Source organism: Sinohyriopsis cumingii, chromosome 4 (assembly GCF_028554795.1).
Source record: "Sinohyriopsis cumingii isolate HCF-2022 chromosome 4, ASM2855479v2, whole genome shotgun sequence".
NCBI classification, from domain to species: Eukaryota; Metazoa; Mollusca; class Bivalvia; order Unionida; family Unionidae; genus Sinohyriopsis; species Sinohyriopsis cumingii.
The window spans coordinates 63168447-63192149 of record NC_142964.1 but is presented as its reverse complement, the minus strand read 5'-3'; the positions used below and the strand labels follow the sequence as shown (position 1 = coordinate 63192149).

Below are 23703 nucleotides of genomic sequence, written 5' to 3'. Positions count from 1 at the left end.
GCCACTTTCTCGAGCGACAAGACCACTTCCAGTTGTTTCTTCTTCCTCAATATGAGATAGTCTAAATTGTGATCTTTCAGGCGATAATATATCTCCAGGCAATGGCGCTCTTTTTACGTCTTCGACTTGTTCCTTAAAATTTGTATATTCATTCTTGTATTTATCAATGATTCTAGACATACCACGGGACTTTCGTATTGTAAAAGAAACCCAATGTTTTTCATCACAATTTGAATATCCTATTGCAGAAACCGCTATAGGTTTCTCTTGAAGTAGTTTACGACCATTTCGGTAAACTGGGCTGGCGGTTTTGGTTTCGGTTTAAGTTTTGATGCAACAGTATCCTTCACATCGCCGATTTCCTCGTGAACTTTCTCAATACCCTCAAGTACTTGTATTTTCTTCTTGTAATTTTAGCTGAGCAGCAGCTATTTCAGCTGGAAGTTCTCGTATAATCTTTTTTTTTTTAAAAGTTCTTAACGCGATTTTCCTCATCGACTTAGCTGTTTGCCCTAATGTGGGAAGAAGACTCTTAGTAGCCTCCGTGACTGCTTTAAATAATTCTGCCGCATCCTCCGCAAATTCTACGCGAACCTCCTGGTACTGTTGTAGCTGCTGCTTGACAGAATCACGGACGGGGAGATATTTATTAATTACCTCTAGTCGCTGTCGAGACAGTTTCGCTGTACGCGATTCCATGGTTAGCTCAGAATTGCTCATTGTTTTAGATGTAATGATGATTTAATTACATCACCTGACCACTGCTTCTTTTTGCTCGCAACCAACCACACAGCAGCAGGGGGGTGGGGGTGGCGAGAACTAACAATAATGTCTCAGGTCGGTGAACGAGGACGCATACAAATTTGACTCCAAAGGTCAAGGGGTCAATAACAAAAATGTATTTACACAGTTAGAAGCCTCAGTTTATTCTTTTTGACGTTGGTGCCATTTTCGTAGAAGGGGTTGATTTCAGAAATGGGATGCTCCTGAGAGTTGTGGGATTTGCTCATCCCTGTTAATGAATGTTTTTGAGGCCAAACACACCAACAATTTGGATGCATGTAGCGCTGCTGGCAAAGTTGATATGTCAGCATGAACGTTTTAGATGAGTGTGTTAATCACACCACTGGCCACATAAGCACATTTGTTGACATTTATGCAGTCTTTAACCGTTGTCGTTTCTCGCGCACACTACAGATGCACACACAAGAAATGATATTCAGAAATATTTTATATGGCAAATAAGTACCGAATTAAAACACTTGTTTGTGGCGTTTCAAAATACGGACAGAGAAAATAAATAAAAACAGTGTGCTATGATTTTTTTGACAAACTAGGGCTGTCCTAAAGTTTATTTGTGGTTAAGTGGTCATTAGGAATCATCTGAAGAAAATGTGTTTAATCTTGACGGTAATCAAGACGCACATCCATATGATATGGTCCTACCTAACCTGCATATGTTCCAGCACAACTTCCGTACGTTGTATTCGATTTATTATTTTTCATTAGAACACCTGTTTGAGCAGTCTGTAACAGATGGTTACAAATACATTGCTATACTTCAATCATATACGTTTCTGTTGTTGGAGGGCACAGTTAGTCGAATGAGGGTTCTTGACGTGCCTATAGAAAACTCGTCACATTGTAATAAGACCGCGTACGTTTTGAAATAATAATGTCCTAATACGAAGTTAAGGCTGGATCTAGCCCAAAGCACATTGCGAAGAAAATAGAGCGCATTTTGAAACGATTACAGGGTCTTATTGAGGCTTTCTCCGGCAACGTTAAATATAATTATTTCCGTATGTCTTACCGAAACATAAGGTAATCAGCTTAACGCGGGGGGCCCGAGAGGCCGAGTGGTCTAAAGCGCTCTCCGTTACGGATCACTGCCATCTCATCTCTGTCTGCGTGGGTTCGAGTCTCGGATTCGGCTAATATGGGTATGTGAGAAAGCTTACCAGTAGTTTCTCGCGGGTCTGTGGTTCTTTCGGGGTTTTCCCGGGTTCTTCCTCCACCATTAATACTAGCCGCCATGTATAGCCTATCGTGTGCTGAAAAATGGCGTTAAACCCTACAACAGCAACAACAACAACAACAAAAAAGCTTAATGCGGCCAAACGAAAGAACAGCTTAGTGAAATCAGATTAGCAAAATAAGAGGTGGCACAAATGCAAAAGACTGGTTGAATATTACTGTTCAAAGCGACTGGGTTGGGTTCCGTCGGAACTACAATTGGAGGCGGAGCCTCTCGAGAAAAAGAACAGGTCTTTGATCATCCAAGCGTGAGAGTCAGAGGTTCCCAAGCAGAAGTGGTTTTCTGGTTGTGGTCTTGCTGTTGGCCCGTTTACTGACCAATTTGGAATCATTTGCTATAGCAAAGTCAGTCAATCATTTCCGGTGTTTCTTTACGTGGGATGAACTTGCGTTGAGGATTATACGAACGAGCGAAATTGACATCCTCAACTAGATTTGACAACAGGACATGGAACGCATTGGGTAGCATACGTGGTAACACCTCGACATCTTTTATTATTTTGACTCGTACGGGTTTGCACTTCCACTTGAAGTAGTCGATCATTTAACCAGGGCGGTAGACAACAACCGTTGTTTTATTGAACGCTGCCGTTGCAAAATAGGCTGAAGTGCCTCATATGCGGACATCACGTTGTTAAAGCATTGCGTGCACTCAAGCGTTCACCAACCCCACAAAAGCTTATTGAATTTACCTTGTCACTAAGAAAGTACGCTTAAAAGTATTCATAATACCCACTGATATTTACTGACGCCCAACCGGCCGACGATGATGTCGTGATCTAAACCTGACCAGCTTTGCCACCAAAAAGGATTTGACTGAGTTTATCGACCTGATTATTGTTAACGTTCACCATGGTGAGCTTGTGATTTTTGAAGCTCTAACTGGAAAACTGCGAATATTCACCCAAGATATTCAAGATATTGTTTTGAAGCTGCGAGGCGCTGTTGCCAATAATCTGGCTGAAATCAATGAAGTCTGGGGAAATCGGAGGCTCTGAAGTGTCTGTGGAGTTTATCAAAGACTGTTGACAATGCTGATGTTGCAACAAAGCGTTTTGTGTTGATTAATAGATACTAGAGGTACATTCACCACCACGCGTAGTAACTGCATTGGGTAAATGTGGAAAAATGTTAACCAGTAAAGAAAAGGAAATAAATTAAAAAGTAACCGTAAAAATGATCAAACTTATTTTAGAGAATGTTATAAATGGATTCGATAGACCTAAGTCTCACATCTTAACGGTACACGAGTCCTGATCATATTTATGCGCTTTCTTTGGATATAGTGGTACGTGGATAAAATGTCAATATTGGTAAATAATCACGTGCGTTTTAGTCGATTAGTAACGCATAACAGGTTAAACGATACAACTGTGGAGAAAAGTTGAATATATATGGAACCATTTTTATTAGTTGCCTGAGATTAAATTCAGTTCAAAGGACATTACATCTCTCCAGTCGTGTTCTTAGCCGTCTTTAGTGTTTGTGTTTAAGATTAAAATTATCATTAACTAAGAACTATGATATACTTTTAATGTTTCGGACACGAGAAAATAAACGAAACGGAACAACAGCTGAAAGATATATTTGCCAAGAGAACGGCTTTACTCGTGAATTACAGGTGCGTGTGTCAGGTCGTATTTGATATTTGCAGGATCGCTGCAGCAGCCACCGTTGGCCTTGATATGGCGGGAATCACGACTATGTCAACTGTTATGGTCACACCAATCGAAATTGTTGTTAGAGCCATATCAGTTGTAACCGGTGTAATTGGCAGCTTTCGTAAAAAATAATCTCGTCACGGCATCACTGGTGAATACTTATCTCTTTGGAACCTCTCACGGTGGCACAAATCGATCTCAATACAATCACCAACCTGAACGAGATGGATTTTGAGAATAAAACTTTTGCCATGACTGAGCTCATCCCAGTTTTGGCGAAAATGGAAAACCACCGAAAACCACCCAGCCCAGATACGGAACGGGGGCGAGGTAGTGATTAACAGGCGTAACAAAATCAAGTGAATACTTTCATGTTTGACAGTATGCTGTGTAGTATGATGATAACATTATTGCTGATTACTTATCTAGGTTGAAGTCTTCTACCCCAAATCACGTTTCTCTTACAATGGCACCTGGGGTAACGTTCATGTGCGCGTGATACGTTGACAAAGTCTTGGGGGTAGAAGGCTTTAAGCTAGATCAAGTGAAAGAGATACAAAGCTTCTATTATCATATTACTGAAAATAACAATAATGTGCTTTAAATAATTCATTTTATCTGCTCTTTAGACATCCGTCTCAAGTCAGACATTAACTTTACAGAACCTTTGCAGATACACCAGTCATCTACTCGGTTGGACTTGTTAATGGCTCCACTCAAAAGCCGATTAATAAATATTTTTACCTGAAATGCTGCATCTAAAACTTAGGTTGATACGCGAGAAAAAGAGAGCTTTCAACCATATATTGAATTTTGATTTAGCCGGCGATCATCCCGAGACTTGGAAAATACGCTGGAAACGCACAGGTACACAGATAAATCGGACTGCATTACATGATACATACATATGCGAAATTCAAATGACCAGCTCTAACGAGTTATAGTTAAATAGTACATGACCTTGGATAGTACTAGTAACTATCGAAAAATAGGTCATATTGATAACAAACACGTTTGTATAGACAAGAAAGTATACGGATTTGTCAGCAGTTCACTCCATGAAGAATGTACATGTAGGTAGAGAAGACATACACCTTACACCATCGAATATCTCTATATCTTTTTGCAATTACAAGTAGCACAGTACCTAAACAACATTTGGCTGCATTCATTTTTGTCACTCATGTTGTAACCCATACAAATGTAAATTGTGGTTGTAATTACGAACATTTCTTGCTAAAATGGTTATGTTAAAAGAGTGTTTGTATTATCGGCAGAGGCAGCAATATATTTGCAGTTATGCCACGATGTGGTAGCTTCGACATGAAGCATATACAACTGTTATCAAATATCAAAAAATGATACGAGTGAAAAAATACTCCCAAGGTATATTTATTTTTTCAGAACGTCTGGATTATCATAAACATATTAAGATATATATAAGGTAAAATATAATGGTATGTTTACACAAACCATACTTTGACCACCATGACAAATAACACGAGATTATTCGGCTTCTTTGTAACGTCTAAGAAAGTGAAGGAACTTCGTAATGAGTTTAGTTGCCAAGCTATATCCATTGGTTCATTTTGAAGTTTCTTACTGAGGACTGTTACGACGACTCAATAGTCTTAAACCTAGTTAAAGAAAGTAGAATTACCCCCCCCCCCAAAAAAAAACTTAACAAATAATTTAATTCTCTAAGTTATAAAATGAAAATATAACAGGAACTTACACTATTGTTAATTAGATCCAAAATTATCCCAAACGTTGTATCAGAAGTCGAAAAGAAAAGTGTTCCGAATGAATTCCAGGTCCTGAATATGCTGATGTACCAATAGTCTTTAATACTCTTAAATGCCAACAGTCTTGATGTATCATAATGTTATTTTCCAGATCATCTTTAAATAAATTCATAATAACCCAAAATAGTGTTTAGTTCAAACAATAATATGTGCACTTTGTAATTCTAACAAATAATTTCAATAAAGAAATTCTCTTAAATCTAATATACACACAACATTGAATACTTCTGCAGATTCTAAAAACAAAATACGAGCTGGAATATGAATGGACAATTGTTCATTTCTTTCTATTTATATAAATCACAACGAATCTATTTCACAGTACATCCCTACTAACTTATGTCGCAATACAACCACACTTGAATTATGTCGCAATAATAAATAATACTATGGACAAGTACCCCAAACTGCAAACAGGCTCATTACAAAATTGGGCCTAGAATTAAAATTCAAGTAAACAACCTGTTTATTGCATTTTGATCGTAAAATATAATATACAATCATGGACAAAAATTAGCTATTTAATATGTTATTCAATCATTAAACAAAAATTAAATACACGATATAGATATACATAACACGGCGTTTATATGGAAGAGGACAGTGTACAAATAAAACCTTACTGCTTGTACACTGTCTATACGACTCTCCCATTCAAAGTGAGATTCTTGACATAGTTCATGAGAATCTTCCATCAATTAATATAGGCAGTAAGCAGCACATAGATCATTTGCAGGATCCCAATCAAAGTAACTGATGGTACAGACGACGATGCAGCATCAGGTACAACAAAGTTGAATCAAATCAATGATAGTCACACGGGACAAAGAAAGCTCTATGTTTCAACGAGCAATACCGTGTCTGTACAACTAGCTCTTTTCCCTTCCAATTTTCACTGTTCTCGTACTCTTGGCGTCTGCATCTCTGAACACTTATGCTATTTTCTTGGGTCTGAACCTGAGTTAGAGCTTCGCCAATGGACGAGGTCACATTCTTTAATCCAATTAAATGTTCCCTAACACGGATTACTCCACCATAATTATCAGCAAGTCTCACAGTAAATGCCATTTATTTGTTATGACTCATGTCGAGTGTATAGTCAACTATTATGACACAGTATTTCCCTTTGGTCATCCGGATCAATGTCTTCAATGATATTTTGGGACCATAAATGCAATCAACTTATTTTGAGATTCTATGCTAGCGTAATAGGCAGAATGGTGTTTTTCTTCTGCAACAGCACGACGTATTTGTTCACGCAAGACATCGGCAAACCAGCCAAGGAGTTGGCCAAAACCAAGAAAATTCTCATTGAGTTTTGCGAAGAACTTAGAAGAAGAGCCACGAAACGCCGAATTTCGACCAGACAGAAACAGAGGAATAACAATACGACGCTCGAAAACATTCTTCGTATGTTCCATCTACAACGCAATAATTCGCTGGTGTTGAGTATTAAAACATCAAGCTTGAGTCTTCTCTCAGCTTCCAACAATCCATGAAAATTCTTTAAATGTCTGTCATGTTTCTTTAAATAGCGATTAGGAATTCTTGTTAAAAAGTTTACAACTGAAACAAAGCACATTATCTGCAGACGCAAGATAAACAATACAACGCATGATTAGCTGCTCATGGCTATTCAGGTGTCTTTATAAAACGTTGGTCGAAAATCATCTCATCATTCACTGGAAATTCGTATCAGCATTGGTTCTACCAGGCGCTTTTAAAATTAAATTATCTTTCAGCACATAATTTGGGACTGATGGCCACAAGGTAAGATCTAATGCATGGATGGTGGGCGTGTTTCCTTCTCGACATCTTTATTTACATTTAGAGGTGACACATTCAGCTCCATTACCACACAAGCCCTCCTCTTTACCATCAAGAGAGCTGGCGTTAATCTGTGTTTGAAATTAGTTGTCATTGCCTTGACCTTCATTACCAGTAGAAGCTAACGAATCAGATGTGTCCTTGAGCAAATTGTCAACTTTTACTTTTATTTCTTCCGCGCTTTTTTAAAGACAATTGGAATTACTAGTACTGATACTACATGCATGTTCCCATGCCTAAAATATTTCCCTAGAAAGGTTGCACAATTATGTAACATTTGTTCGGGTTCTGTCATTTGCTTTATGTTTTGCTCCCCAGTGAGTTCCTTAGTTGGCATGGTTGTGTAGTAATATTCGTCTTCACTAGCAACGGTTCCGGTATGTTAACTCTATCTACACATTGGCGCATCTTCACTAGCCAATGTTTCGATATGTTAACCTCGTCTACACCATGGCGGATCGAGCAGATATTTCTGTACTTCGGGTCTGTGAATTTCATTGGATGCGGCCTCATCCAATCAAATTTAACTTGTTTATATTTGAACACTGTTCCTACATGATCGAGACAAGGGTAGCACACAACTTGAATGGACTCATAAATAAGCGATTTTCTACTGGCGGTCCGTGTTTGTACAAATACCTTTCACTCCATACACACGTAATGGCTTCTCTCTCTCAGGTAGTCATACTTTCGAGCTGAAGTCAATTTCCCTCACCATTTTTAGCCGCTGTACAGTGCACCACTGGTACTATTGTTTAGTTGGCATTACATACTAAGGGATGTAACTCATGAAATCCAATTGATGTCGCTAGGACAAAGCTCTAAAAAATCTGTTCAATCCGCTCAGGTGTAGATAGGGTTAACACACCGGAATCTTGGCTAGCGAAGATGAGTAGTAGTTCCTACCTGAAATTCGCAAAATATTTTACAAAACACAAAAAATTTAAAAAATGTTAAAGCTACGTTAAAAATCCACACACACACACACACACACGACCAAACGATGAAAACATTGAATTCGAATAAACTGAATAAGAGTTGTTGAGAACTGACACAAAGTATGAAAATACTTTCAAATTATATTAAAGCCTTTATTGATTAAATCCGTTATTTTTTTCCTTTCTTTTTTAAGGATTGGGGTGGGGGTTGGTTGGGGTGAATTTTTCCACTAAGGTACCTAACTATAAGCGTGGCAAATCTATTTACCGTTACGACCCGGGCATACTATGATCTAGTATTGATCTTTCGTCCAAATTGAAGTTTAACGTATGTACATATCTGCACATTCACATGAATGACACAAAGAAAATGGATTCATTTCAATTTCACGTAATTTTGGACATTAAACATTAAATAAAATGCATCCGATTTCAATACAATCAGTAGCATGGTTGACATTAATTGAACGGGAACGCATACCCAGATTTTAATATGGCGTATCAACAGGAAGACACGAACATGCTCAGGTAAGAACTCTTTATTAACATCTCAACTGACCGATATCATTGGACGGTAACACTCATATACAACTTCCCTAAATCTCTCCCAAAACATTTTATATCTATTCCACCTGGTAGCTACGTTGACATACCTAACTTATAGATGCTTGGTACTTATGTTATTTTTACCTTACGATTTGCAACAGGTAGGGAAAGACGCATATGTAGTTGTTTATCACCTGTATGATTGTAGAATAGTAAACCTTACTACAGCGGAATGCTGGCGAATTAGGACAACCTTTACCTATTTGATCGCATATCGGCTACACAAATAAATGGAGATATATGTTTGAAGACTGATGTTATATTCAATTGTTAAACATACTTGCATATAAAATAAATAAAGCCAATGTTTTGAATCACCTTGTATACTAGAGTAGTGTTCAATTTCTACGCGAATCAATATTATTCAAGTTGTCATTAAAAATTGTTGACATTTCAGGAATATGTTTACCACATAGATTTTGCATTTCTCCCACTTGTTGATATGCAGGTACTCCCACGGGAGCCTCATTTTATATACGCCTGAAGAGAGTATGCGACAAGGCTTAAACGTGATCAATGAGTAGTTGATGAGGGATGTGGTAGTACCTGTAAGTATCGAGATATTATTTGTTCAGGTAAGTGTTCTGTTAAAACCCCATCTGTATGTATTTTCTTGTTCAACGTCGTATCCATGGTTAATATATCCATGAAAACATTGAGAGCACAATACAATTAGAATTTTTATATAGGATTCAGTTGGATCTACTTGTAAATGTCACATATTTAATACCCGGTTGTATATTAAATAATTACATACTCTAGCCGGAGCATACATACGTCATCAATTGATAATTAGTTTAATAAGTTTTGCTGTCATTTAAGATCAAAACAATGCTTGTATGCATTTTAGAACCAATACAAACTGAGCTTTACAGAGTCGAGTGTTACAAACGTAGCACTTGAGTAAGTGTTTCGTTTGATAAAAGCATCACGGTGACCGTTTTTACTTGGTTCCTCAGTGGCAGATGCTCTTGTTATAGTATCTATCAGGTCATAGAAATCATGATGTTTTAAGACTATTAGGTCATATAAACCACGAGGTTTTAAGACTATAAGGTCATAGAAATCATGAGGTTTTAAGACTATTAGGTCATAGTAATCACGAGGTTTTAAGACTATTTGGTCATAGAAATCATGTAGTTTTAAGACTATTAGGTCATAGAAATCACAAGGTTTTAATACTATTAGGTCATATAAATCACGAGGTTTTAAATTTAATAAGTTATTGCTCATTTTTCGTCACTTGGTATCAACTCTTATCTCCAATAAATATCCATTAGAGAATTTATCCAAAAGAAGAGGTATAAAAGTTTAGATAATTCACATGAATAACATTTGATCATAACTGTACCAGTCGATACATATCTTTTTCTAAAGGTTGTGAAATGTTCTGAAAACGTTATTATTTAACTGTTAACTGTCGTCGTTTATTACCTGCGCCCGTCTCGAAATTTATTAAATTATTATTATTGGATGAATACCGGTAGATTGTGTGGTGTAACCAGTCTGCCACTCCAAGGAAACGAAAACTTTACAGCAAGCTATGATAACCTTTCCTAGATCATGTGGAAGGCTTTAGTAGTCTGTACACTGAGAATATTAGAACATTTATAAATGTTAAATTAGTAACATGTCTCTCAAATAGAACTATTGAATGACTCGAGCGTACAGTTTTGTTTCTGTGGTTTAACGCCACTTGTCAGTATTTGATAGGCTGTACCTGGCGTTAGCTGAGGAAGACCTCAGGAAGACCCCGTGAGAAACAACTGACGCACATGAAACTACAGGCAAGATTTCTTTCATACCCACGTTCGTCGAGCCGAGGCTCGAACTCACCCGGACAGACATGCGATGTGTCTGCAATAAATGATCACATTGATTAATATATTCAATTTTCAGTTTTCTACTATAGCATAGCTGGTGAGTCCGTGTGAACAGACTAAGATATACGACTATCACACAGATGAAGAAATAGGACTACCACAGACAACACAAAAAGCATAACCTTACGCATCATAAGGACACTTAATTAATGTGTAATCCGATCTTGTGAGCCATTGATTGCATCAGCTATATTCCTTTGTCCAGTAGGAAATATAGCCTTCGTGTAATGTATATATATATATATATATATATATATATATATATATATATATATATATATATATATATATATATATATATATATATACAGAGTCCAAACACACTGCATTTCCGACTGCATAAATTTACGTCACTCAGACGTTGACCCACATACGGAAACAATAAATAATGACACTGAGAAATTAATTCCATCACTGTCTTATACACACTGCACCACAACATTACTATCATAATGTTTCAATTCTCCCATTAAAAATAAACAGAGTTGTTATGATGCAGATAGTCTACAAGACAGAGAGACATACAGAGCGACAATTGCTAACTTAGGCCAATGGAACAAGCAGATGGAGCAGGTTTTAGAAGGAACAACACCAAATATTGTATGCCAGTCTGTAGATAATTTAAGTCTTAGAAAGAACGCGCAAACGGTAAAAGCGTTGTATTTCAAATGGAGAAGTGAACCGAATGAATCGCGCTCTCTGAACTGTTTTCTTTTGTATAATTGGCAGATCTACCACCGATAGTCAAGTCATTATTTCAAGAATTGCAATAAAAGGGATTTATTGACCTATATAACTACGGCGACAACGCTTCAAATTTACAGTAAAATTGTTGCGATGAATAATGTCCGTGGGTTCGGTCAAGGGTACAGAAACTCCGGACATGGCTGGTTACAGGGATTGATAAACCAGGGTGTGCAGATGGGAATTTTGCTAAAACCAATAAAGTTAAATATATTAATGTTTTTCACGCAAATGAACAATTAGTTGTTAAATATATACTGAATTATTGTCATTTAAATAAATCAATGGTGAGGGAAACCTGTACAATAAATTGACCGATTTCAAAGCAAGTTACACAAAAATACCAACCACGTCAATACGTCTAAGAAACAGCAACATTAATTTGAAAAACAATTAAAAGGTAAAAAGACACATACATTTGTGTACGAGAAATATAAATGAGTAAAGATTTTACGATAACATTGAACCACATTTCGATAAAATTATCACTAAACGTTTCACCAATCTGGTTTTTTACAAGTAAAGCTAGATATATAATTTTTAAAAGAATATTTTAGAGGAAGGGGAGAAATTAAAAGAGTAAGAGATCTTGCAGGCACTTACAGGAAATACTATATAAAGTGTCCCATCGGCACACGGATAGTGCAAGCTGAAAGAAATACTTTCACTCTTGTATCTTTTGGTTTTTTAATAAGCAAATATTCGTATACAAACCATCTTTCTGGTAAAGAAAGCGTTATTACCAAACTAATTGATAACAGAAATGGTAAACAATCTATTTTGATATTACCAAATTTTATCGCATATCTTGAAGCGACATTGATTATGATTATTCTGACTAGCTGTGTTGTCTACTCAGTAAAGCATTTCATGCACATCTACAAATGTATTAAATTCAGTGGCATTTATTTTTTCTCAAAACATTTTTTTCATCAGACGGGTATTGAACCAATGGCTACATATCCAAACTGTATTGTGAAAGTTTATGCGGATTTTGTTATTGCTTAAAAATTTACTCGTTAGCATAATTATCACCCGTATTATTTTTACGTTCATTCAAGTTTCCTTCAATAGTATAATTTCTTCAACGTCCATGTTCGATGGCTGATCTATTAATATATTAGACAGCTTCTTTAAATTCCTGGTTTGTACAAGCATGAGAGCACATTTAAAGGTTGCATGATAATTATACATGGTTTGGGTTGTAGATGATATTGTTTGCTTCAGTCGGCGTATTATTATTTACACCAGAAAAGTTAGCTAACAAGTGCGCAGACTTAAATTTCTGCTAAGCATTCATGCTAATATGTTTTAATGTGTTGTCATGGTTTTATCTAGTAACTGTCATTTTATTGATAGTAGATTATTCATTTTAATTTTTTTAGCGAGAAATAAGTGCAATGCTTTATCTCCAGATAGGTATACCCTAGACATTTCTTGTGTGGCGAAGACGCGGTGTTAAAGACTCTTTCAAGAAATAGCTTTAATTCTTGACTAAATTAGCAAGATTTTCAAAATGGCTGCCCCACGTCCCATAAAATACTGGCTTGTGCTGTTTTAATTTGTTTAATTTCTTATCACGTAGTTACCTGTTTGGGATTGAGTATGCTCTTGTTATTTCTTTGAATTTTCAGGTTGTCGTCTAAGTTCAACTTTAAGTGGATCATTTTTATTTTGTGATGTTTCTTTCAATTATGAATTGCCAATTTTAGATTTTCCTAGATGCGCCTCTTTCGACGTATCCAATCCAAGCGAAGAAAGAATTTTGTCCCCACTTGGCAAATAGTAGTTACATGATAGACAACGAAAACAGGCGTTAAACTTCTAAGATGTATTTTATGAAAGAAATTGAAAAGAACAAGTTAAAATTCGATACACCGAAGATGGCTAACTACATATTTTTGAAGATTTTAAACAGTATTCCGTAGTCTGTTTTCCATATCGAAGAGTATTGAATGGTAAGCAGCTAGCAATGCAATGATAACTATTCTAACAAGTACAGTTAAAGGCCCAAATATATCAACAGTAAAGCAACCAGTATACATTTTCATTTATGAATAATTCTTTTTACATTTCTCATTATGTCATTACTTTCTGTTTTCTATCTAAAATGTTATGTTTGAAAGTTATACAATTAGCATTAAATGCTAACAGAGGCAAACCGAGCATAAGTGAATTATCTATTTTTTTAAATTTAAATTCATTTTAGAAAGTGTCCAAGTTTATGATTAGAAGAAATGGTCTTATTATTGATGCCCTACAATACATTACTTCATGTGACAATATTTTGGCACTTTAGCAGGTCTAGCATTAACAAAGATTTCATATGTCTTCCTGATTGGTACTCATCTTTTTCCCAGTTCAGTTGTTACCAATTACTTCTTCTGCATGATCCATTTTCAGTAGCCATTTTTTCAGTTTGTACTCAACCAATTGTCAAGAAATGAAATTATTTCTATGTTTAAATTCGATTATAACCAAATCATTTTCAAGTTTGACTTATTCATTTATGCACTATTTAGAAACGAAAATAGATGAGGGTAGTGATGTTTTTGAAATGAAAAGTTTGAAAGCCTTGCTTATGAACACATTAATCTCGTAGATAAAAGTGTTGTCGCTGTTGCAAGTTTTGCTAGTGGTGTTGTTGAACAAAATCTATGACGTTTGGATGAAACAATATGTGGTTTGGAAAACATTTCGTACAGATTTATTAAGCAATTCAAATAACAGATTGAAACGTGACTCGACATAAACGAAACAAAACAAAGAAAAATAACCCAACAATACAACAATTAATAAGAACTGATTTTAATCTGAAAGCTCGAACATTCTATTGGAACAACATGATTAGCTCAAATATCATAAAGGGAGACGTAAGAAAAGGTGTTATATCCTGTATGCAAAATTATGATGGATAAGAAATAGTGGAGTATACATATCAGAGAAATCCGCTTACACCAATATTCAACAGCAGAAAACACGTCCCTGAGGAAATAAATATCGAAATTATAGACACAAGTTATCCCTTGAGTAATAAGCACAGAAGCATATGCTATTAATGACGATTACAATGGAGTAATTCAAAGCAGCAGGGAGTGTACACCTGCAGTGATAAGATATTAACTAAATAAGACGAAAGCGACTCTAAAGGTTATGTAAAGACTATAAAAGTTGCCAAATCAAAATATAAGACATAAAACTTTATGTAGAAACTTATGAAAAAGCCATTGGGGAACGACAAAAAGACATCATTGAAACAACAGACCTAAACTAGAAAGTATCTGGACAAAACAGTGTAGAATGTGTGTGTGTGTGTGTGTGTGTGCGATTTGGAGTTTAACGTAGCTTTAACAATTTTTTTAGTCATATCACTACGACGTCTGCATTGTGACAGTTTATAGTGATGTCTAACATTGAAGCATCATGCCACAGACATGTAGCATGATGTCACACTCAGTCACATTATCCTAATACCAGGCTGACCAGTCCTAACACTAACCTCTTAATGCTGAGCCCCAAGCGAGGCAGGTTTTAGTACCATTGTTATAAGTCTTTGGTATGTCACGGCGGTACCTCCCGCATGCGGTGCGGACCCTCTCATCACTAGGCCACCGGAGCGATCCAGTGTTGAAAGAGAAAAAGGAACAAAAAGTTGGACATATAACACAGCCGGTGACCACTTTTAGCGAAAATATTGGAAAAAGCGAGGGATTAGTGGTGTAAGAAGGCGGTTATTTAAGAGTGCCGATCAGTTTGGTACTTTTCTGGGTAACCATGTCATATATCTGTTTTATGATTGGTAGATTTGTCAATTGAGTGTTTCAAGGTGTAATCGACTAGTCGGATTGAGCGTGACAAATATCCTGTGTTTTATATGTGTGCTTAAATGCATATAGCATGTTACCTTATACTTTATTTCATTCTGGATATTTCCTCATCTGCTGATACATTTCTATCTCTAAAAAATAAAGATGTCCAGCGTGTAGGTTAATCTTTATCTGTCCTATGATTCATTGTATCAACAGGCAAAGGTGTCGACTATTCACCAGCACCGGCTTTAGATCTGTAATGACTTTTCGATCCAGCTTTAGCCAAGGCAGTTGTAGGCTTTACAAAACTTTGCTGTACGTGTTGGTGTTCAGTTGATTCTACCAAAAGCTCATTCACACTGTGAGCTGTATCCTTTCAAATATTCTTCACTGTTACCTTTTAAAGTGCAATTATCAACAAATATTTGATGGTGTGTCTGTGAAAAGAAACGAGTGTTCAGTATGCTGTAAAAATTATGTTGTAAAATGTTTTACACATGACATGATTCACTGGAGTATTCGAGTGTTTTGCAGGATAATAAAAATGTGCTGAACTTGTTAGTTTGATGAACTTTAATTCCATCGCCAGAGGTATGATTAGTCCTGAAAACAAAAGTGATAACTGAACCTCAAGAGGATTTGCATTCCTACTTGAACTTGTTTCTTGCAACCTGGTTCAAAGCGATGTGAATGATCACCGCCATCATACTATTTTCCATAATATAAAATGGGAATTCCTTAGTATGTTTCGAGTTCTATTATATGCCACCATTGATTTCCACTAAACGTCTATTAAAACACCGTCTTCCACATGCGCGTCGTGCATTTTATCTATGTATAATAAAAAAAAAACGTGAAATCAGCTTTACATGTGCAAATTCATTGACCTTCTATTTACCGTTTTCCCGCAATTGTGCGAGATCCTCTGATGATTTGTTTTTACATTTCATCCATTGCAATATCAATTAAATATCACTTCTTTTCTACACCCGTTGCATCCTTTGTATTTTCTATTGTGATTTTCCACTTTATGTACAATGTATGTCTCTGTTGCATTTGTTGAACTGGACATCACCAGATTGTAGTACACACACATTCATTTCTTCATGTCAATTTTCTTCAAAACAGCTCGCCGACGACGACTTTGTCAATCCGCAATAAGACTTGGTTCTTCGAGATAAGGACGTATGGGGCATATTTTTATCGTTCCTTCGTGTTGTGTATAGGTAGACTGTTCAGTTAACCATTCGTTCGATTCATTTTTTTTAAAAAGTTTCTATATGTAACATTTGTTTTCTCCCCACGATGATGGAATTTGTTAGTAAGTAAATTGACTTTTAGGAAAAGATGTCACAAATACTGTTCCTTGTTGGCCATTTTCAATGATATAAAATCCAGAGACTCCTTTACGCTTGAAAATTATCTTAAGCATTTTAACAAGCCAACAGCACTACCGTTTAAAACATACATTTTTCAACACTTTAAAATCTTTCTTAAATAGTTTAGAGTAATTTCGGATTTATGTCGAATTTTGCCATTCTTATGGTTGATTTTAAAACAACTGCTTCATACTTGTGACTCCGTGTGCTGTTTTAAATCGAACTTTGTTTTTCATTCATTGTATCTATCTGTTTATTTCGAATCCTTTTATATATATCGAATCTTTCTAGATTTACTTGAAAAATGCATGAGATAAAATGCAAGTTGTGCTATAAATTTGGGCGAATACAAATTAATATATGTATCCATATAAAATACGTAGTGCATTCCTTCTTCATGCTGCAATGTTTTGATCATCATGATATCACGGATTATACATCTTAGATCTATCTTATAATCAATGAATGCAATCTGTAAATCAACATCTTTTCTGAAACATTGCACGACATCATTTTTGATGTTTGAAATCTATAAATTAACTTTTCTGTTTTCTATTATATGTTATTTTGACTAAAATTTCTTTGATAACACTTTTATTCCCATCGAAACTTACAAACATACGAACATTATCGCTTGACACTGAGTGTTTCACTTTCGTGAGAAATTCTATCACTTCTCTGAAAACACTTGAATTTATTACAATGTAGCTTTTTACCATTATATATGTCCCGTAAAACTTCTTTTGAAAAATTTATTTTGTGTTCCCTGTGCTAGCTAAAAGTGTACTAATTTAATTTTCTGTAGTGCGCTAGCTCCTCTTTTAATCTTTGTTATGAAATAACTGAATGCATTCATTAATGCATATAGAAAGGAAGGAATTTGAATTTATCAATGGATCATGTTCTAATTTTATTTATTGTGAGACAAATACATTCCCCAGGATTTGGGAAGTTGATGATATTATTATTCAACACTACTAACACTGTGGAAAGAAAATGCCATTTTGCCATTTGCTGGAGATGAACACCCATCATTGTCATATATTATCCAATAGTTTCCTTTGTCCGTCTGAGTGTCGATAATATTCAAACATTCAATGTAATCCATGAGGACCATTAATTATTTTTTCATCATTTTGATAAAGCAGGTTTAATATAATTATACGTTATTAATCCTTAGATTGTGTTCCATGTCGTTTTCAGGAAGACATGAATCATGACAAACACAAGCAGTATCGGAAGCGCATTTACTAACACTAGTATCGACACTGTGGACCTAGTCGTAATCCTGGTTTATCTTGCATTCTGTCTTTTGGTCGGTATATGGGTAAGTAGTTTATTTAAGATCACGAATAAAATATTAAATTCTTATCCAGATTTACACCAAGTTTGAAAAATGTTTTTAAACAAGTTTTTCAGATTTATTAGTATCAGTTTTTGCTCATAGTTTATGATGTACAGTATGATGGACAGAAGACTGGAGAAACCACAGTAGTCCAGCAACCTTGTATGGAAAACCACCTATATCTACACGTGATTGCTCCCAAATAAAACCTTCAACTTTGGAAGTGTAATGATAGTGTCGTGACTACAGTACATTTCATGTCCAGTATTGTATCTCTAATAAAATGTATTCATGGCCTACCCTATAGAAAATAATTAGAATCATTACATAACTATAATGTCATCAATGATATTATAAAAAATGATTATATTCAAATTACGTTATTAGTTTTGCAAGGTCAGAAATACTTTAAAGATATATTTTATGTTAGGTTTTATTACGTGTTGTCCTCCTTTAATTGTATTACTTGTTTAATCCATCTTGCTTTCGTTGGCAAAATATGTTTTCAGTTTAGGAATGTCTGACAATATTGATCTTTTGCTTTAATCATATCTGAACACGAATTTATAAAACGTTTACATTCATAAAGTCAGAAAACACGACGAGTCTTGATTGAAAATTCAGCATGACTGTTGTCGAAGCATGGACGGGAGCTAGTCGAAAAATATAGACCATTCCATGAACTAAGCATTTCATTAGTTTTTGTTTCAAATTGATTAAGCATAGTGAGCTAATTGCACAGTCGGAATGAAAATGAATATATTTCTACAGAAAAGTTGTTGCTGGATGTGACGTAAACTGTGCGAAATACATATCGTCCTCGCTTGTGGGTGATCAGAGTAATTGCCGACTGTTAGGCACCCAATTCACTCACAATGAACAAGAGATTTTTATATATTTTTGTAGAACACATATGCAAAGACAGCTTCGCAAACAAGATTAAGAGATAGAGGCGGGAAACAGTGTTAAACCTGTTTTGTTATGTAAACATGTAACGATAGCGTCGGTAAACAGTGTTAAACATATTTTGTGATGTACACTTATAATGATAGATTCGGCAAGCAAGGTTAAAAATGTTTTTGTAATGTACACTTGTAATGCCAGCAAAGAAAACATTCAATATTTGTTTCCGTCCATTATAAAGGGTACGGTGTTTAATTTAATATCCCCTTGCCTTGACAGAAAGATTCTCTCTTTTGACATGCATTTCCATCTGATTTATAAGATTGGAAATTAAACATCAGATGCTTAGAACTTTGAAAGAACGTTTGGTTGTGTGCCTTGTTAACCTACCTGACTACCTACCAATTACATACATACATACATACATACATACATACATACATACATACATGAAGCACTGCACCTACCAATTAACACAATGGATAATAGTGATGCTAGTACTATAAGAGCATAATTCTATATGACAACTTGGTATCTCTTAGTGAGGTGTTTTTGGTTTTTCACGGCACATTTAACACGTTATTGACCATATCGTGACCAGAAAATGGGAGTTAAGAGCCCGTTTCCAAGGACACACCGAGGCAACCGACCTGGCCAGTGCGGATATAAAGCCCGCGACCCTTGGATTACGAGCCCAACGGTTTACCAACTGAGCTACCAAGGATATCATTAAAATATACTTTTCCTCTTGGCAGCAAAACTAATAAATTTTTAAAAACGAAATTTTGATGTTTCAAACACGAGACTATTTTTGTATGATTGTTTATCTTTCCGTCTATGATAGCCTCTGGTTTCCTTTTCTGACCGCCAATAAAGTTATTTAAGTTTGACGTGTGTATTATATGGGGCCAAGGAAAACAAATTGTAAAGACTGAATGACGTGCGAGATAAAAGCTTCTGGTACGGGGATAACTCCTGAACACTATCTGTATGTTTTCTTAAGAGCTTGAGCTGTCGAACATGTCAAACTTTCTTTCCTGGTTTGATTCATGATCGTTATTCTAGCACTTGCGAGTCGTATGTTTCTCGCTATGAACAGTTCTGCTTAAGGATTACCTGTTATCTATTATTTACGACGTATTTTGTTATCATCCTCTTGTTGGGTGTCCGATAAGTCTTTCAATTTATTGCCATTAGTGTCAACAGATCTCGCTGCAGCAAATAAATGTTTTGGTTCACAAGGATCACATAAAATACAATGACAGTAAAAGGTAGATTTGTTCATGCTGTCTTCAATAAACTACCTTAATATGCTGTGCACGACGAAGTCAGAACTATATTTCCTAAATTATTTCCTTTATATTTTCGAAATGATTTTTTTTTATCACTGAGAGAGAGAGAGAGAGAGAGAGAGAGAGAGAGGAAGAAGAAGTTTAAGCTCTTTTGAATGAGGTGTCACCTTGACAACGAAGATATAGCTACATTCACTTTGACAAGGAAGATATGGCTACATCTTGGAAATATGGCGATGTGAGGGTACGATACCTGTAACAACACAAGCCTATTTGAGATTCTGACGAATGGACTGGAGTGTCCGCAGATCGACGCTTTTTATACCAGTTTCTTATGACATGGCCAAATAGGGACATACGTCTAGTTCTTTTGTTTCGCCAGAATCTCAAAGTGAGGCTCCATCGTTTCTTACAGACAATTTTGCCAGATCAGGTCATTTACCCATCGTGAAGGAATTTTCGGAATTTATCTAGTTCTTCTATCTCACAACTTACCGAGTGTAGTTTTTTGTTGACTTATGATAGAAGGGATATGTTCTGAGAGTTTTACCTTTTGCTCATAAGAGCGCAATCTTTATTAAATAGTATATAATTGTAATACCGAAATAATTGAATTTAATCTCAATATATTTTATTAGAAAATTACTTTCATATAATTTAATGAAAAATTACTTTTAACATAATTTGGAGAAAATTTCAATATTATTACTTTTATTAAAAAAATTCTGTCCTTACATTTTTGACCTGTTTGTCTTATACTGTAACGAATGATTGAGATGGAGATATGTATATACAGCACAGATTAATGATTGATTGATTGATTACTTGGATTTACGTCGCTTGTGCCCAAAAGGACATGTTCGACGGGTTTATTCCCGCACAGCGGGATGCTAAATGTTCCTGGGGGAAGGAATTAGTGCCACATCCCACAGGCTTTTATGAAGTCAAGGAGCACTGCTAATTTAGCTGCCAGGTCGTAGGACTATATGTCCCTAACGACCTCAGTGAAGGGCTTTCATGAGTGGGAATGGGCCCAACAAAACACTCATGTTAACAAAGAGTTGATTTCAGTCCGTTATTGACTGTACTAGGTGTCGACCCAAGCAGTATGTAACGCCCGTTGCGATTGGTCGCAACGATGACGTCACATCGGGACACTTAGATTTAGGCGGGTGGAAATTGTTCCACATCTCCGCCGTTATAAGATGTCCGAGAGAGGCAAGAGGGCAAGGAACTCGGCAAGCCAGCCATGGATGTCTTACACTCCCAAGAACGCCAGCCCGTACTTAGTCAAATTTAGTCTAATTGTACTAATGGACAATAACAAATGCCAATAAGTTGTTAACCACCTGTGCAATTGGGTCAAATCAAAATAAGTTGTAAAATGTTCCTACGTCCTAACAGTCGGAAAAATTCTAGTACATAGTGTACGTTGTAGATGCCCTACACATTTATAATAAATAATATGTCTGAGCGACATATACAAAGTTTGGTTACTGTTAGGTCATAAAAAGTTTGAATTTTGAAGCGGTGGAGTAGAGTATCATGGCTTTGGTAGTGGAGTTCTAGTACTCTTGCCACTTCTGGTTAATATAGTTTCTTTTCATGCTTTGGGCTTCTGTTATGCTATATCTGAGTGGGGCAGGGTTAGGGTTCCCAAACCATAGATTAATGATATTTTAATACATAAAAGTACATAAAACTGGATCTTAAAGATAAATATATCTTTATTGATAACTATCTATAAAATTTATGACTAAGTAGAGACAAACAGCTTATTAATATTTGTTTTAAATGTACAATGCATGTTTATTAAAGATATAAAAAATAAAAAGTAAAAAATAAATGACAATGAAGAGAACAAGTAAATTTGAAAAAAAGAAACACACACACACACACACACACACGTATATATATATATATATATATATATATATATATATATATATATATATATATATATATATATATATAGAGAGAGAGAGAGAGAGAGAGAGAGAGAGAGACAGAGAGAGAGAGACAGAGAGAGTGTTCTGTTGGCACCCCATGACTCCGTTCCAGCAGATGCTGGTAAAGAGTTGGAGGTGTTTCCAAAGGTCATGGTTTGTGATTTATGTATCACCCGTCCTCCCAATTGTTGATTTCATGTGTGATTTTGTTTTATTTGTATTAATTTTTTTTAAATATAATTTTTTTCATTATTTTTATTTTTATTTTTTTTCCATCAGGGTTGATCTTAGTTTCGTTTCGCCATATTTCTCGAGTTGTCCCTGCATGCGGGTTCTGAGTTGTACTCCGTTCCCACTCGGTACCTAGGTCGGTTTCCATTCTCAGGTCAATACTTGCAAACACTAGTGCTTGTGATTGTTTTCTTGCCTTGAACCCGACATGCATGAAATTTAGGATCATACTCGTTTTCCCTTTGCGAAAGTTCAGGGTGAAAGTTTCCGCTCCCATACCCATTTCGTTATCGTTATTATTTTGGAGTGACTTGCCATAGTCATTAAGTCCGCTGTGGCGTTGTTTGTGTGTTGTATTGTAACTGAATTTTTTTTGTATAGACTGGCACTATCTAGATCATATCTTAAGGTCTCACTAGACAGTTTATCTGGTGAATTTTCATCTGACAATGACCTATTGCAGAAAAATGAGAATAATTTAACACTGAAGATACAAATTAAAACAAAATAATAATTTTTGTAGAAAGCATACACGTGAGACTTTGACTGCGGCAATCAGGTTAATTCCCGATGTAACTGGTGGCTTTTATACTGAACCAAAACTGCCACCAACCTCTAAATTAGACATTCATTTTTGACAGCAAAGAGCTATTTTGAATATTTTCATGTGACAAGGCAGCTAAAAGAATCAATATGTACTTAATGCATGAAGAAAGTTCACTAGTGCTATAAGATAGTATCATACTTTTTATCACCCCTCAACCATCTAGATTTTTAGATATTTACCTCTGTAGCAGAAACATACAAATAAGTAAGCCATGTCGGCTGCTCATTTGCAGCCCAAGTTACGCATTTGATCTCCAATGCTCGTCTAACTGTGACAGACAGTCACCAACACGCCAACCCATTTTCGTTAATAAAAGGACGTTAACAAAATAACCGTTATAGCAACTATACATATACTAATGGAAACCCTCAAGGATCTGTTGCAAACCATACAAAGAGAAGAAAGAATAGAAATTTTATTAGAATAAAAAACAAGAACAAATGGAGGAAAGAAACTAAAAGAAAAAAGGAAATCGAAATAGGAAGATAAACTGTGTTAAACCTTTCTTAGCGAATTCTAACTAATAGAGATTACATTCTTCTAGGTAAGGGGTTTATTATATTGTCCGAGAACCAAAGTGCATGATTATATTAATTTAGCAAAAGCATCTTTCAAATCAGAAGATTGTTAAAATTAAAATATTTTTTCACACAATCATTTACATATTCACAATATGAAAGTAGTTTT

The 23703-nt window shown here is 35.6% G+C and overlaps 1 protein-coding gene across 2 annotated transcripts in view; it reads left to right on the top strand.

Annotated features, from left to right (window-relative positions):
* Window positions 1–9322: 9322 nt before the first annotated feature.
* Window positions 9323–23703, top strand: part of LOC149801322 (sodium/glucose cotransporter 4-like) — a 55685-nt gene continuing 41304 nt past the window's right edge. Inside the window, exons 1-2 of one of the 2 annotated variants that reach the window (XM_089955362.1) lie at window positions 9323–9449; window positions 17893–18016. In XM_089955362.1, the coding sequence (XP_089811488.1) occupies window positions 17906–18016 (111 nt within the window). In that variant the 5' untranslated portion in view covers window positions 9323–9449; window positions 17893–17905. The remainder of the gene's footprint in view (window positions 9450–17892; window positions 18017–23703) is intronic. The other variant, XM_089955363.1, reaches the window with a different exon arrangement.